This window comes from Anneissia japonica, unplaced genomic scaffold (genome assembly GCF_011630105.1).
Source record: "Anneissia japonica isolate Jap-2015-1 unplaced genomic scaffold, ASM1163010v1 scaffold287916_len461452_cov168, whole genome shotgun sequence".
Classification (NCBI taxonomy): domain Eukaryota; kingdom Metazoa; phylum Echinodermata; class Crinoidea; order Comatulida; family Comatulidae; genus Anneissia; species Anneissia japonica.
Genome location: NW_022690767.1, coordinates 407,515 through 425,085, shown reverse-complemented (window position 1 = coordinate 425,085; position 17,571 = coordinate 407,515). Strand labels below are relative to the sequence as shown.

The 17,571-nt window shown below is 35.6% G+C and overlaps 2 protein-coding genes across 3 annotated transcripts in view; both read right to left on the bottom strand.

The window, feature by feature from the left end:
- The window catches only part of LOC117099940, a 20,919-nt gene extending 15,528 nt beyond the window's left edge, over window positions 1-5,391 (bottom strand). Inside the window, exon 1 of the mRNA XM_033239457.1 lies at window positions 5,275-5,391. Within this exon, the coding sequence (XP_033095348.1) occupies window positions 5,275-5,391 (117 nt within the window). The remainder of the gene's footprint in view (window positions 1-5,274) is intronic.
- Window positions 5,392-5,923: 532 nt separating this feature from the next.
- LOC117099952 (dnaJ homolog subfamily C member 27-like) lies at window positions 5,924-16,857 on the bottom strand. Of its 2 annotated transcripts, none has more exons than XM_033239483.1 (6): window positions 16,706-16,857; window positions 14,693-14,855; window positions 11,740-11,812; window positions 10,158-10,354; window positions 8,270-8,340; window positions 5,924-8,150 (listed from the first exon to the last, which is right to left on the bottom strand). In XM_033239483.1, exons 2-6 carry the CDS (start codon window positions 14,840-14,842, stop codon window positions 8,060-8,062), a joined length of 582 nt encoding a protein of 193 aa, XP_033095374.1. In that variant the 5' UTR covers window positions 14,843-14,855; window positions 16,706-16,857; the 3' UTR covers window positions 5,924-8,059. The 2 variants fall into 2 exon arrangements, with proteins under 2 accessions (XP_033095374.1, XP_033095375.1); XM_033239484.1 differs by having other exon boundaries at window positions 16,526-16,771.
- Window positions 16,858-17,571: the final 714 nt, after the last annotated feature.

Here is a 17,571-nt window from a genome sequence, read left to right as displayed (position 1 = left end):
TTTTTGTACTTCGCATCTCGCACAATGCGGTCGTTCGGTTAGGCTGAGATATGTCTGTTTAAGTGTCAAAATCTCAGTCAGAATAAGTTTTTTAACAAATTTGAAATAATTCCTATGAAATTCCTAAAAAATGAGAAATAGTATGTATTTCTCATTTTTTTTATTCTTTTGCGTAAAACTAAAATTCATGCCAATATTTTTCCATGATTTAAACTAATTGGAGTAATGCAAATGCATATTTTCTAAAAAAAGTCATTTTTAGTGAAATTTTGCCGGGAATGGGGCTTTAAGATCACCACTTCCAAGACTTCCTTATCCAAACCAGCAAACATATCTTTTTGAAAGATTGATTCTTCAAAAATACCTTCGACTTATTATATTATTGTTATTGAATATTTTTGCCAGTCCTAATTTTTCAATTTTCCGCTCGCGACGACCATTCTCATAAGTTGGCTGTGTGTCGTTACCAGCTCATTACGGTTGAGTGAATCGGCTGACTCCCTGTCTAGTGCGAATTTCCGAAATAAAAACTGGGGCAAATCGTTATTTTACCCATAATTGAGACATTTTCATAAGTGAAAACCCATATAAATGAAAAGAACGGCCAAAATTACATTGTAATATCTAAAGTTTGACACGATTTTTTATGGGGTTACCGAATGCAAGCCTTTGAAAGTCGGTACATTTTTGGAAATTCCCTATCTTATAACACTAGCTCAAAATCCTGTAGCACCAGGTTTTTTTTGGGGCCCAGTTCACGAGCCTCGTTTTCGAATACCGCGCTCCAAAATCGAGTGCAGTAACCGTCATTGTGGTCGCCCATCCCTCTATTTTAAATTAAAAATTAATCGTTTCATCTCCGCACACCCCCCCCCCCCCCCCTTTAAGACCCATCGCCCAAGACATGTAGTAGTTGAGCTCAGGATCTCATGAAGTTTAGAACTGGGAAATCCCGACGTTAGTGTTAAGTAAGGTAGGACCTGTAGTAAGGGACAGGCCTACTTATAGTTTAATTCCGGTGTTAACGGGAACCGGTCGACGGCTGCTGTGTGCTCCGCATATATGACATTGTATTTGTTGTTGATAATGGTACCAGTTTTATTGATCCAATAAATGCTATGAGAAACTCAGTTAATTTTGTTTGAAGTTCATTAAATAGTTGATCCGTATTATCTGACGGCGTGTCCGACAGACTTACTTACGCAGGACTTAGACTAGACTGAGAGTGCTTGGCCGAAACCGCCACAATATATAATTGTGGAAGCAGTTTGGCACAGTGGCAAATCCTTGGACTTGTTTGAGGTTAGTGCCTTATATTTTTAGTTAACAGTACAATGTCTCAACCCACTAATTAATTATCGGTTTCTAGACAAATACTTTTTTCACTCGGTATTATTTTGTACTTCCAAGGGTTTGGGATAGATTAATAATTGAGATCCTACATCTTTCTTGTTTGTTGTTTGCTTGCAGCAGTTAGGTAGGCCGTCGCAATTTTCTGGTAACTCGTGTGAATTGCAGGGACTTGGGAGTAACTACATACATTGCTTTGCATTTTTAGTATGTTTATGCTTATTCCACAATACCCACAATTTCTAATTTATGATATTAAAACTTTTTATATGTAATCGCTTGTAATATTATTTTTTCTATTTCCAGGGTTTGGGTGGGTATCAAGCGCCTTGTAGCATTAGTTGAAATGGCACAGCAAACAAGTTTTCCAAATCGAGTTGCTAAGTTTTTTACTGCTCATGGTGGAAGAAGGGGGGCGAGTCGTTTTTTATACTTTTTAAATTTAGTTCGAATTGTTTAGGTGAATAGCAATAAATATTTTAATACATGTATAAAAGCAAAAAAAATAATTGATTAGCCACATGCCAATCTTGTAACCAGTGTAAGTTTTTTTTATTTTGGCCTACAAAATTGATAACATTTGTATTTCCTCGTCCCAAGTAAGCCTGCTGTTTTGCCAGGGCCTACAGGAGGTTAGACTCTGTGTTACCGCCACACATTAGAGTACCAATTATCAATCAAAATGTTGCTATTAAAACCTAATCTTGATTTTTTTCCCTTTTTTTTTTAATAGGCTTCAACCATAAGTTCAGTGTAACCGCTGCCGGAATGACTTCATGAATTCAACTAGATATTATTATGAATTATCACTGCTGAATATATATATATATAAAACATGAAGAGAAGTACAGATTGTGTTCTAAAAGTCTACTTGTTACTCAGTTTCTAACATTTGTTGAGAACTACAGTATGCTACACGATGTACCATCATGTCCTTTATTCGAACACTGTATTTATATTTCTTTGATGTTTTGTGTTGCCAAAAAGTTGGTGGCCCTAACATGTGTCAATATATAATTGTATGTCTATAAGTTAAAGGAATATGTAATAACAATTGTTCATTCAGGCCCTACGGTAACCAGCTTTGGTAATTGGGGGGGGGGGGGTCTTTTTCAAAACCTTTGGGGTCCAGGGGTCTCTTTTAAAAAATGTTGAAAACTATGACCGCCACCTTTAATTAAAAATGAATTACAACTGAATCGATATTATGTGCAAATATTGAAGAATCGGGAGTAGGCTCATCATGCAATATGGTTAGTTGATCAAATGTAGTATCTACAGATAGGATCATATCATATACATCATCTTCATTTACTGTCCAAAATTTCTTTTGAGTATAGTCGCACATAAATGCTACAGTGCATGTCAAACTTATAAGGCCAAGGCACACATTGACAAGTGCACCATCGTACTGTATAAAGTTGTGTTTTGTGTTGGTCTAGTAGAGCGGAACTCCCTATCCTGTGGGGTTATGGGCCTGTTGTTTTAATATATCTCGCATACTATACCTGTAGCCCTAGGTCCCTTTGTACATCTGTATTGGATGTTAAATGTTACAGGTACTTACGAATTTGATCATTCCAATTATTATTATTATTATTATTATAGAAAATAATAAAAATGTATTGTATACATATTGGTAGATATTAGTGCTACAGTATATACAGTAGTACTAAATTGCATGTGAAATTTAATTGTACCACCAATGTTCAAATATATATTACAGTAAACCTATAGTCCAAATTTAAGTAAAAGATCATAGTAGTAATTAAAATTCAGTTTATTAATAAAGTACAGTACTTAAAAACAAGTTACCACATTATGTTGCACAGTCGTTATTTAATGTAAATCCTCTCTATTCACATATATACCGTATATTTCTGGATGATTTATGTATGCCAGGCATATAAGACGACCCTCTGTTCATTTTATGGGCTTTTAAATGTTCATCAAAATCTTATTTCCCTGCATTTAAAATTGTGTTCCATTCATACTAACAGCAGCTTCATTTCAGTAGTAAATTGGCATGTTACTAACGATCCTCTTCTTATACGCGCGAATATATTGTAGTAGCAATTTAGATTTTGTAGAATTCATCTAGCACAGCGGAAATGCTATGTTTTGAAACCACCAAGTCATAAATAAAAATGAAAACAAATAATTAACAATTGTTTTTATTGGAAGTTATTTAATAGTTATTACTGTAGTAAAAATATACATGTGTACGCCCAATTATCAGAAATTTAATACAGTATATACTTCAATCAACATAAACATAATTAAAACAACAAAAGTTGTTTTATGAATCAATTGCTATCAATTAATGACCATATTCTTTAAAAAACCAAACTTTCTAATGGATGTACAAGCTACTGTAGCAATACTTACTTAGAAGTCGAGTTAATGTATGGATGTAAATTAGAGAAAAATATATATATTCGATAATTGAGGGTCCAAGATTGGTTTATGCGAGTAACACATGTTAAATGTTTAGTGTTGTTTATACAGACAATAACAACAACGATGCACACACGCCATGTCGTCCTCAACTAAAACTTTATAATTTATATTAATCCGCGCGTGCAACGGCACATAACACAAAGTAGTACAACAGCCCTACACTACATCTCCCCAAACTTTCAAAAAGAGTTGGGATGCGGAATTACAATAAAATTTGAACTTGCTGAACTGTAAAAACTTGGGATTGTGACATACATTATGTTATCATTCATGTGAAATTTCCCATTAAAATATTACAATTATTACTGAAGATGTGATTATCATGACTGCTGTATCTTTCATAAATATGATGTTTTATATAGTTAACTGTTTTTTGTCTTTTTTTAAATTATTATTTTGTACTATTAAAACATAACAATAACACCAGAGCATATACTGTACAACAGTAATGTAAAACCAACAATAACAGTAGGCATACTGAAATATCAACAGTAAGTAATACTTACTGACACAACTCATCTAACTAGATAGTACATGAATGCCACATCTAATCTACCGACCTGTCGTCAGAAAAGTTTTTTGAAGCGTTTAGGAACATTCCTAAACCCTTATAGGCGGAGGAGATCGAACGGGTATGACATACTTGTGCTGGCATTGTCTGCAAGCAGATCGATCAGAATTCTCTGAACCCTCAACAGACCGATTCAATTTCCTACATGACTTAAGTACTCTCCCACGACGAGCTGTGATCATAGAGCCTTTTACACCAATTACTTCAAAAGGCTCAGGCTGGAATTTGGGGGAAAGTTTTGTAGATTGTGACATGTTCTTTAACACAACTTTGTCACCCACGTCTACACTTGACGACTTGATATTACGTTTTTCCTCGGCATATACTTTCATTTTGTTTTTTGCTATTTATCGCGTTCACTAAACTCCATATCATTTTCTTCGACAGAACTTGGGGTAACTTAGTTTTTAAGACCTCACCATTTAACACAGTAGCCGGTGCAACACCCGTCAACGAGTGGGGTGTAGACCTATAAATTCATAAAAACTTATAAAGTTCTTGTTTCCACAGCCTGCTTTCGGCTTGTGCGCATTTACAAAATTGTCCAATAGTTTTCATAAATCTTTCTGCGGCCCCGTTGGCTTCAGGCCAGTAAGGAGTAACTTTTTGATGATAAAATCCTAAATAATTCGCAAAGCTTTTAAATTTCTCGCTTTGAAAGGTTGTTCCATCATCAGTTTTCAGTTTGTCAGGGATACCTCTTGATGACTGAGAATACTCATTAACTATAACTAGTAAGTACTCTCCAGAACGCAGTGGTCCGAAGAAGTCTGCGGCCAAACATGACCATTTGTGTGGAGGTAAGTCGGTCATTTGAATGGGTTCTCTCTGTTTAGGGTTGAATGATACTTTACATGCTATGCATTTATCTACGAATCTACGACATCAGCTACCTTATTGTCTAACTGCGGAAACCAAACTTTCTCTCTTAAGAGTGCTTTGGTTTTAACCAACCCTTGATGCCCTTCATGGGCAATCTGTACTGCACAAGCTTGTAGTTCCTTGGGCATGACGATCCTAGTACCACGTAGAATAAGGCCATTTTCACTAATAGTTAATTCTGTGCAGACGCAATTGTATGACTTAAGTGCTTGAAAATCAACTTTAGAATTACCATTTGTTGGTGGACAGCAAATCTTTTACGACCTCGTCGATTGTCTTGGCCTTTTGGAATGCTTTCATTCATTTACAAAACCAACATATTCTTCAGCGATATTCTCTTCACGTGAACTTAGTTTAGAATCTTGAGGATGGTGCGACAGATAATCAGACGGGTTATCTTTGCCTATATTATACACAATAGTCGGTTTGTATGGCAAAAGTCGAAGCGCCCATCGCTCTAACCGTAATGGTAAATTCTCATTGGGATTTCCGAATAAGGTTACCAAGGGCTTGTGATCAGTGACTATATGAATCGGGGCACCAAAGATATAGACATGAAAGTATTCACAGGCCAACACTACCGCTAGTGCTTCACGCTCTAACTGGCTTTTATACCACTGCTCTACAGGCGTAAGCACTCTGCTACCATAAGCAACAGCCCTCTTTGGTTTCATACTGGACAAGAATTCCAGCTAACCCCACTGGTGATGCATCTACTATGAACTCATTTTCTTTAGTTACATCAAAATATGAAACAACTGGTGATGAGCTTAATATTTTCTTAATTTCATCAAATGCAGATTGCTGCTCTTTAAGCAAAGCAAACACCTTGTCTTTATGGGTTAACTTACGTATGGGCGCAGTAATGGTGGAGTAATTTGGGATGAACCAAGCAAATAATTAATCATACCTAACACTGCACTTCGCTGATGTTAAACGGTGCTTTCATGGATACAATGGCTTCTACCTTTTTAGGGTCAAGCTCAATGCCTGCTTCAGAAAATACCGTACCATAAAATTCGGTTTTGGACTTGCGCAATTCACATTTAGACAGGTTAGCTGTCAGACCATTTTCATTTTAGCGAGTCAAAACTTGATCAAGGTATTTATCATGCTGGGCCACTGTATCATTGCCCTTCCCAAAAATGAATATATCATCTGAGATATTAAAGGCACCAACTATGCCGGAAATTACATTTTCAATAACATTCTGAAACACTTCACTCACGCTTGATATGCCGAAACTCAAACGCTTGTATCACCACAACCCAACAAGGATGGAGAACGTAGTGATATAATGCCAGTCTTTACTGAGCATAAGCTGATGGTAGCCTGCTCTCAAGTCAATTTTACTAAACAGCTTTGCACTATTTAGTTTCGCGACAATATCATTTACAGTGGTGAAGGGTGTCTTTCGCTCTTTATTGCCTGGTTGGCCTGCCGCATGTCAACGCAAATTCGTACCTCCCCTTCCCGTTTGGGTTTCAGGACTACAACTATAGGGGAAACCCAAGGAGTGGGACCATCCACTCTTTCAATATCATTTACGTTCTAACTCTAACAACCATTTTTTTCATGTGGTATGGGATACGCCTGTGGCGCTGAGCTACAGGGGTTACACTCTTGTCAGTGTTCAATACACTCTCGTCAATGTGCAACTTGACTTCAAAATTCTTAAGCTGCCCAATCCCGTCAAACACATTTAGGTATTTCTGAACTAGATCACTACTTTCTATTACCACAATAACATATTGTTTAACCGCTACCAGTTTTAAATTCTGGCTAGCCCTGTTGCTTAACAAGCATCCACATTGGCATTCTACAACATAGAATGTGTCTGTAAAAGTAACGTTATCATTAGTTTTACACAAGATAGTATCCGTATCCAAATGCTGGACAAGACTTTGGGCCTTTTGGGTGTGGATATGACCTACTGCAGCCAAAGCATTTTTACCTTGCCATAAACAGAACCACTGGCACTGTTTCCATTTCCTTTATTAGGGCGAACAGTTTTACTGTTCTGTCTTTTGGTACTTACAGCATGGACTCGATTTTCTGGATGAGACTGAGCTAGGGAATACAGCCCAAGTCCTTCTCCAAATCACTATTCTGGACCTGCGCTAGTTCATTTGACCTTCCAATTTGTAGGATTTGTGCTAGCGTAAGTCCATCTTCCTTAAGGCTCTGTTTTCTTAACTTTGAGTCAGTAGTTGTTTGGATAATATGTGACTTCAGTTCTTGGTCAATATGTTGGAAGTTACATGTACCAGCCACCTTCCTTAGTCGGGTATAGTAGCTAGTTTCTCGTTTGACTTCTGCCTAAGACGTCTAAATACAGCCCTCTCATATTCAATATTAACTTGAAGCCTAAAATGATTCGACAGAGCCCCTTAAATGGCATGTGCGTATAAGTAGTTCCTGTATCAGGTAGACTGTCAAATATTTCAAAGCAACGCGGCCATACTGCATGTAGGAGCATTGCACGTTTCTGCGCTTCCAACGACACGGACAGGGCTAAGCCATAATTCTTGAAACGCTTAATTCACGCTTCCCATTTTGGACCTCAGCGACAACATTGTCAAATGCAGCGATACAAGGGATAGCGAGTGCACTTGCTGTCTCAAATAAGTGTCTCAAACGATGGGCTCTACTGTAGTTCAGTTGCCAACTAAACTCAAGACTCTGCGAATAGTTAGTGAAGCTCATTTTGCTGTTGACAAGCATCACCGACCTGCCTTGGGCAATGACATGGTTCGCTTTTTTGGTATAGCCATGTAACTTTCACATGCACTGGTACTATTCATCTGTCCGTGACATCAATTTTTGCAGAACATCTTGAAACATCCGACTCACCCCATTACCACTTGATGCTGAAGTTTCAAAATATCTGTGGTTCAAATGGAAAACATTTAAAGTCAGGCTCCGGAGAGGAAAAATTGTGAATATTCTCACCTTTTAGTTTTAATGTATTTTGTACAATACAAATGACAGAAAAAAATAACTCACAGAATGTCTTTTGCTGTAGCCCACTTCAAGCCTTCATCTATTGATACAATCCGTTTTGATTTTAGATCAATCTAAATGAGAATATGGATGAAATAGTGTAGAGTACAAGTCAAATATATTTAGTCATTCATTCCTTTTTCTAAGTTACAGTTCAGTTTCCGCCAAGCAGTGTACTTGTGACTTTCTAGATCAATTATACCAATTGAAATACTGTATAATAAAATAAATTTCAAAAGGACAAAATAAGTAGAACTAGAATTACTCCTTTTACGCTACTCAGTAAAAGCATGAGGTAGGACAATGGAATGGGGAAATTGGGTTTGCCTAGTAGGCAATTATTTATACTGTAAACAAGAATATAGTTAATTATAATTGGTAAATATATATAAAAATTACCAAAATTAATAAAACAAAACAATTAATAGACTGGCATGTAAAAAAATATTCGCTCACAAAATAAATTCCCACGGTACCGTACTCTTGATTGAAGCAGACACAAGGTTTGTATTTTTTAAGTTTTGATACATATTCAGATTTGGTTAATAAAATACAGTTTTAATATAATGCATATTAATGGCTGTTTCGGGCTTTTTTTAACAAGCAGGACAAAATCAAGTAGTACTAGTTGCCTGGAAAATAACGATAACAAAAATCGGAAAGAAACTTTTTCAAAAGCTGGCTCCCACGTAATCTTGAGGGTAAGATTCTTTGTACCCTGCCTTTAGGAATGTTGGCGCATTACTGCAAAAACAGAATACCGTAGTCAGATGATGCTAAAAACAGACTAGCTATTTTTAGATGCAAACATGTGCGATGGCAGTGAAGATGTCATGTGTATTCACCTACTGTAACTTCATATCATCTCTGCTACTGATATCATCAAAAACACAAATTAAATGGAAATATAATATAGTTTTGATAAAAATAAAGAAAAAAAACCTATTTAATATTACAAAACCGTTTAAAAATTACTTTCCGAACATTTAAAATGAACCACTAATGTGAACATTGGCATTCCATACGTACGATCATGAATTCCTTGATATATAATGCATGCCCCCACCCCCCATATCAAATTTACACCCCCATTTCGAGACTTCTAGATACACCACTGCCTGGCGGGTGTGCTGTATCGTTGATTGTAAGATCTATGGTACATTGCCCTAGGTTAATACAGCCACAGGTTGCGGCCAGAAATCATCCAATTTAAATCATTAAAGCATATGTATTTACAGTGGCCTCACGCTAGGACGCTGACGGGAGGGGTGCGGAGTGCCATGGCCCCATGGCATGGTTGATTATAAAGGAATTTAATGAGTTAAAATCAAACCATTTATCGCACAACTGCTGTGTTGAAGCATATAAAAGCATGTCGTTGCCAACGAAAAAAATGTTCATAATAAGACAATACGCCTGCACGCGATCCAAAGGCGAGGAACACATTGGTTTTTTGCGTCAAAGGGATCTGTTGATGAGTGATCACCTTCTCAATAATACCTCCATGGTCCTAGTCGGCCTACTTAGGGAAGCACAAGCAATAGTCTTCCCAGAGCTTTGCTCCTTCGGGGAGGCCAATTATGAAAAAGACAAAATTTAATAATTTTTAAAAAGTACAGTGGAGAAAACACTTCTTTCAGAAATATACAGAGATCGCTCACATGCTCATAGTGTTTTATATACTCACATGGCTAATACCAAATTCATTCACACAAGACAATGTTTCAAATGATGTATGCTAGAAAAATGTAGTCCCTCTGCTACATCATAATTGTTTCCATGCAGAAACACACAAGAGCAGCAGCAGTGATGATAAAAATGAGCCAACTATAATGAGCCACAGTTTTGTGCTTATTTTCTCTTTCTTTTCTCTCTTTTTTAAAAACATTACCTTGTTAGCAACTAGTATAGTAAGTGCACCTCCATTACTATATCTAGTGATTTCCTTGTACCAGTTATCTAGGCTGGTAAATGATAGTGCATTGGTGATGTCATACACCAGAAGGACGATCTGAGTGTTATGGTACAGTTCTGAGCGTACATCCAAGTAATCACTGCTACCTGACAGATCCCAAAGATGAATTCTTACTATAAAAAGAACACGCCATGTTTCTTTATTATTTCCAATATTTTTATTGAACTGTGAGAAAGGCAGGTTTTTGTTGCCTTTCAGTCTCCTATTTAAGATTTGTTTTTGCTTCCAAAACTGTATGTTTGTTAACAGTATTATTATTATTTCTATACAACTTTGGAATCAAAGTTTCTTCAATACAAGATGTATTGAGAATATTTTTTATCTGAGAAGTAAAACCAATAATGTACAAACATAATATAAAATCGCCCAGGATGCACTATTTCAACGAGATTATATTTCATCTGCTACGAAAAAATGAATACAGATATAACATGGCAATTATACAATGCCTCAAAATCTAAAAATGTTCATATACACTAGGGTCATTCCATGTCAAATCAACCAGTTTTAAAAAAAGTTCCAATATGACCCTCTCAGATTTTAATGAAACTCCATAAAAATGATCCACTATGTGAAAAACCAACACTTAAAAAAAAATTAGTGTTATAGGTTTTGTAGTTTCTGAGATATTGACACAAAAAAGGGGCGTGGTTCTTCAAGATGCACAAACGCAATTTCCTCAAACTCTGGAAGCTTATAACTCGGGATTGGTAATAGCTATCAAGGTCAAACTTGGTATTCTAAACTTATATTCCACCATATTACACAAATATGGCATCAGATTAACTGATATCCCTTCTCTTTTGAAGTTATCAGCACTCAAAATAGCCAATTTGTTTAAAGACGCATTTTTTTTTAGATTTTCGATGTCACCCTGTGTCCATATGAGTGAGTGTATACATCTTATATTACATATATATTATTTATGGGTAGTTGTCTCTAGCCACAAGCAAGCACAGGCTGATCAAATGAATTAAAATGGAATGGCATCCATTCATAGTTGGGACCAGCCCTAAAAAAGTGAAAAAAGCCTATGTTTTCCATTAAGGGTTCGTTATGTGGACAAATACCACAAATTTCAGCTTTCTAATCTATGACCCATGGCAGGGAATAACCCAACTCTTATAGCAACTTTCGTTATTTCCGATTATGTTATGCACAAATAACTTTGAAAGGCAATTACTCAAAATCCTGTTTATCTTGACTCTAAGAGTACTGTACTTTCACTTTCCAATAACTTAGGTTTGAAATGTCCAATTTGAATGAATGACCCCTCATTTCAAAGATCACATACTCAGGTATTTGAAAATACCAATAACTTGAATTTAAATTTTTGCTACAACTTAGCCATTTTGCCACAACATGCCTCATATATCTGGTTAACTGGTGTAAATTTAAGAAAAGATGTTAACTGTCCACAAAATAAGATGTATACACTCACTCATATGGACACAGGGTGACCTCGAAAATCACAAAAACATTGCATCATTATACTAACATTCGGTATCATTTACAGAGTATGTTTTGAATCCATAGTCCACTCCTATAGTTGCTTGGTAACCTGTTGAAAACTACAGTACACAAAAAACAAATTAATAATAATGCAACATTTATAAATATATGGCATACTGTAGTGAACTGGTTCTATACACTTTGCATTATCATCCCCAGTACAATCATTTTTCTTCAATTCAAAGGGCAAGGCCAGCTTCGGAATTTAGGGCCGCCCAAACAGCAAAACATTTGAAGTCAAACACAAGAAAAAAATACTGACCAAAAGACTGGTATAATCTGGGTTCTTTATCTGCTTGACCCCATATGTCCGGCGTCATTTGGGTTGATGTGCATGAGTAATGTCATATGAATGCATACAGTAAGGACAATTAAATTATTAGAATTGAACTCTCAGTGAGATAAAAATGAAGAACTTCGATGGTAAAAGAATATAATGGCAAAAATAACTTAAGGAATTTCCAAAGGAACAAAATTAGGACCCACAATTTTCCAAATACTGGTACTTGATTTGTTGGAAAATTGTCAATTTAGCAGTAAATAGTACATCAAAACAATGAGCTTCAATCCTGAAAAACTATTATTAACATATGGACTTTTGTTTTTTTTCAAACTGCTATGGACCCCTTCTTGTAAACAGGAAATAGTGAAATCCAAAATGTAAATTCCCAAGCAACCTATTTGAATCAATATATCAAATAATTTAAAAGGTACTTAAAATCATAATAAAGTATGTACACTGCGAGCGCATCCGCGCTCTGCGGTTGTGTTGATTAAAGCCGGGGATACACTGTCCCTAGCATAAACTTGACTTGTTCAGGTGTGTGTCCATGCGTGTTGGAGTTTGTTTGCAATTCAATTACACTGTAAATATAGCGTGCAGTTAAGGCATACATTTTTGGCGACAAGGATAAAGAAACTACCAACGCAGTTTGGAAAGAAAAGGCTATAGTTTTTAACACAAAAAAAAAAAGTAGGTTGAAATAACTTTCTAATTGTTAGCCATGATGGAGGATCAGGGCTCCAAAGAGTCGTCTGCTGTAGCTAGTGGAGGGGCCCAGGGACCGCCTACACATAGCAACGACCAGCTTAATGTTGGTCCGCAAAAATACCGTCCAACAATGTGCCTAGTAGACTAGACATGAGGTCAAGAAACCTTGAATCTGAGTGGAGAAAATACAAACGACAGTGGACTAATTATGAGTTAGCCTCAAGGCTAAATGAAGAAACAAGTAAATACAGAGGGGCTGTGTTTTTAGCCTGTATTGGTGTTGAAGCTTTTGATGTGTTTCAATTTGAGCCTAACGAAAATCGTGATGACATTTTACTATGTATTTCAGAATACAACGAAATTTATGTTCAATAAAAGAATTCAGCATGAAGATGAAACTATAGATGCCTATGTTACATAATGATGTACAGTAACCTACAAACCTGAAACCTGTACTTTTGGTACAAATGAGGAGAGGATTATGGATTACTGAACAATGTTGCGTTAATACAGAGTTTTGGACTTTCACTCTTTATTATGATGTACAGTTACAGAATTGTTGTTAATTTATGTTTCATTACAGGACATATAATTAATTGCATAAAGTTAATAGCCGATACTTATAAACGATGCAGCTAAGTGAAGCAATACTTTCCCTGATTAAACTCAACATTAAAATTACAAGGGAGGAAATTGTACTATATTATGAATCCCTGATTGCTGTGTACACCCTGAGCACGTCCGCGCTCTGCAGTTGTGTTGAATAAAGCCGGGGATATGTTGTCCCTAACATGAACCTGTCTGTGTCGGAGCAATATAATTACACTGTAATTATAGCGTGCAGTTAAGGCATACATATGCCGCAAAGAACAATTCTGGGGGCAGCAATATGAGTTTTGCACTGCTGTGCTAGACAGCCTTAAAATCTGGTGGGAGAAGTTAGTGCTTCAGTTTGGAAGGAAAAAATGCCAGAATTACTGAAGTACTGTATAGAGGTGGTTTAAAAGGCTTCTCAATTAGAAATAAAAATAAGCTCACTGAAATCCACTGCAGAACAAAATGGTATAATAACTCAACCATTCCATACTTTTGCACTCTAATTAATGAAAACACATGATTTAATAACTATTGCCAGGTTCCAGGACTAAATTTGAGATGATGTGTGTATATGAACTTATTACTAAATATTCTTTAAACTAGAAATGCTACTAAAGCTGCACAGTAAAAGCATAGCTATGGTGTGATTTTTGAAAGGCGTTTGAAACCAATCAAAATTTTGACCAAACTTTAGTTATGGTAAGAAACAATTTACTACAACAGCAACAATGACAACATGAAAAAAATATTACAATTTCACCTAAATTAGAAATTTTTTTATGGAAATTATGATGGTATTTAGCATAAATTTCCTTATTTAGTGAAATATCAATTACGCAAATGAGCAATTAGCATTTAACACAAGTACCAAAAACAACAGGCTACGTCTTATTACCATCTTGCATTCAAAACCAATCAGACTTACCAACATTTAGTTATCATGGTAACAAATGACCAACAATGACAAAATGAAGAACACAGATAAAAATAATAGCCTCCCCAGACCTTTGCTTATTTTTTTTTTTTTTTAAAGAAAAGTCAATTTTTAATGATACAGTAATTTAGGATTATTTTGTTAATTTCAATTAATTTTAGTTTTTTAAATGTATAAAAATTGTAAGTAAATTAAAGTTCAATATACATTATTATTAATAAATTTAATAATTTTTTATTAAAAAAAAAACTTTTTTTCTTCATCCAGTCAAAACCCAAAAACTGCAAAACAAGTTGCTTTAATAATGATATTAGCAAATTAAAATTTCATTCAAATCTCTGGGCAAATGTGTTTGCTCACGTTGTGCAACACCAATTTCTGTATTGCATAAATATGAAATGACCAATGACTGCTTACCTTATCCTCACAGAAGTGCTTAATAAGGCAAGTTTTACCTACTCCTGTATTTCCAACAACAATAACTTTAATCCAGCGAAGGGAAGACACTGCTACTTCACATTTTTCTTTGACCAGTTCTGTAATTTCTGATGCTTGCTTACAATCCATGCTTCATAGCAAACTGGCAAACAATGCAAGAACAAATCATACTATAGATATTACAATAACATTTATTTGAGAAGAAAATGACATTAAGGCAGGTGTACCAAGCTCAAAGAACTGGTTTAATTATATTTTTAGACTTAAATTCAGGCTCTGAAGGAACGGTGCGAAACAGGATGGTTACACCTCCTTTTCTCAAAAATGTTTAAATATTTAAAAATGTGCATCTGATTTACCGTTCCCAATTTTTTCTTTAAATAGCCATTTTGTGTCTTAGAAAAATCAGTTGTACAATTAACATATTGTACAACTCTAACATATCACTCTAACATATTTTTTTTTTTAGCGAACTGAAAGCGGTCTTTAGCCAAAATTTGACGAAAATTATTAAAGATCATTAGCCAAAACTTGCGGACAGGACATGGTGTCCAACATTTTCGACAGTGAAGTCTAAACCAAGGGGCCGACCAGAGTCCTGCCGGGGCGGATCCAGAGATGTACAAGGGGGAGGGGGAGGCGATCAAGACAACACTACTCTAGGGGGTCCTACAGTATTTTTCTCTCCCAAACGCCTAAAAATAAACCTCTGATACGGGGCGCCAAACGACACATTACCTGTTCTGTCATACAAAACCATGTTTGTAAGGGACAAATCATGTTTTGTAATATTAGAAAGTTATTCTGTCTTTACAAAACATAAAGAAAAAACCATGTTTGTCTGTACAAAACATATTTTATAAAAGAAAAAACCATGTTTGTACAAAACAAGTTTTGTAAGATAAAACCATGTTTGTCTGTACAAAACGTGTTTTGTAAAAGACAAAACCATGTTTGTCTGTACAAAACATGTTTTGTAAATACCTCTAATCCCCTGTGCCAGCTAATTATTTAACAAGAGAAAGTTCAACAACGGGCAACTAAGATGTTTTTGGAGGTAAGGGATTTTCCGTATGAAGATAGACTTAAATTATTGAATCTTCAAACCATGGCGTTTCTTAGACAGAGATCTGATATTTTAGAGCTTTTTAAAATTGTCCGTGGAATTGATAGGGTTTCGGGTGATTTATTTTTTGAGTTTGATAAAGGTGCTAGAACTAGAGGTTAAACATCAGCACTGTAGAACACTTATTAGAAGTCATACTTTTTCATTTAGGTCAGTGCGGCTGTGGAATTCTTTATCGCTAGTTCAATTAATTTATTTAAATCTGCAATTGAAGTACGTTTGGCTGACCATCCGCTCAAATTTGCGCCCTATGTTAAATTTTAAATATTCTGGTTTTTTTCGAGGGGCCTATAGCGTTTTGCTTGGCCTCTATATCCAGGATGATCAGATTATAGAAGACTCTCTTGGGAAACAAGTAAAGTCACCGTAATGCTTTTTTTTTTATAGTGTATATTATTTGCTCAATAATTCATAAACTATTCAGGTTATAAAAATATAAATCTAAAAACAATTAATCAGCATTAGTCGGTTTGTACATATAGGCCCTTTTATTTCTGCATTTTATTTATTATTTAGTGAATAAATGATGATAGGAATATTTTGTCAAGGCCTATCACAAATAGTATATTGGGCCTAGCCCTATTAGCAGAGTATGTGTTTTCAAAGTCAAATTACTTGCTGATGAAAATCAAAATAACGAATCCTAGGCCTAGGGGGACCTACGTATATTTTACTAACATCATTACCATCACAGTGCAGGCCTGGCTAGGTCTGCCTAGGCCTAGCTAGCTAGGCCTAGGACCAGAACATCCTTTTTTATGTCATTTTCTAAGTCTTCTTATTATCCAGCACAGCTGTAACAACTACAGAAGAATAAAGTTTCTCAACATTTCAAAAAATTATATTTTCAACTTGCAAAAACTCACACTTCTAACAAAACAACACCCAGCAAGTTTCACATCAAAATGTGCAGAAATTCATTAGCTTTCTACGGAAGCACCGAAGTGTCATTCGACTTGACGACTTGTCAAGATAATCTACAGTATCTCGCCATGACAACATACAATTTCTATTATGTCGACTTGTCAAGATATCTATCTTGCCATGACAACATACAACTTATATTATGTCGACTTGTCAAGATAATCTATCTCGCCATGACAACATACAATAATGTATTTGACCTATGTCGACTTGTCAATAATCTATCTCGCCATGACAACATACAATTTTTACTATGACGACTTGTCAAGATAATCTATCTCGCCATGTCGACATGATATGTATGTTATGTCGACTTGACAACATAAATTATCTTGACAAGTCGATATAGTAAAAATTGTATGTTGTCATGGCGACTTGACACGTCGACATAGTAAAAATTGTATGTTGTCATGGCGAGATAGATTATCTTGACAAGTCGACATAGTAAAAGTTGTATGTTGTCATGGCGAGATAGATTATCTTGACAAGTCGACATACTAAAAATGTTTTGTTGTCATGACGAGAGGTTATCTTGACAAGTTGACATACTGCCGCGCAGTATTAAAACACTATTTGGGTTAGTGTTAAAACAGCCGCTCTATGGTCGTTTTTTTAAAGACCTTCACCAACTCGAATTTATGCGAAGGTGGCATACGACTGACAGTGAGCCTAATCGCATTTATGCGTAAGGGACTTAAAAGCCCCATTCCCGGCAAAATTTCACTAAAAACTGACTTTTTTAGAAAATATGCATTTGCATTACTCCAATTATTATAAATCATGGAAAAATATCTGTCCCTTATACACA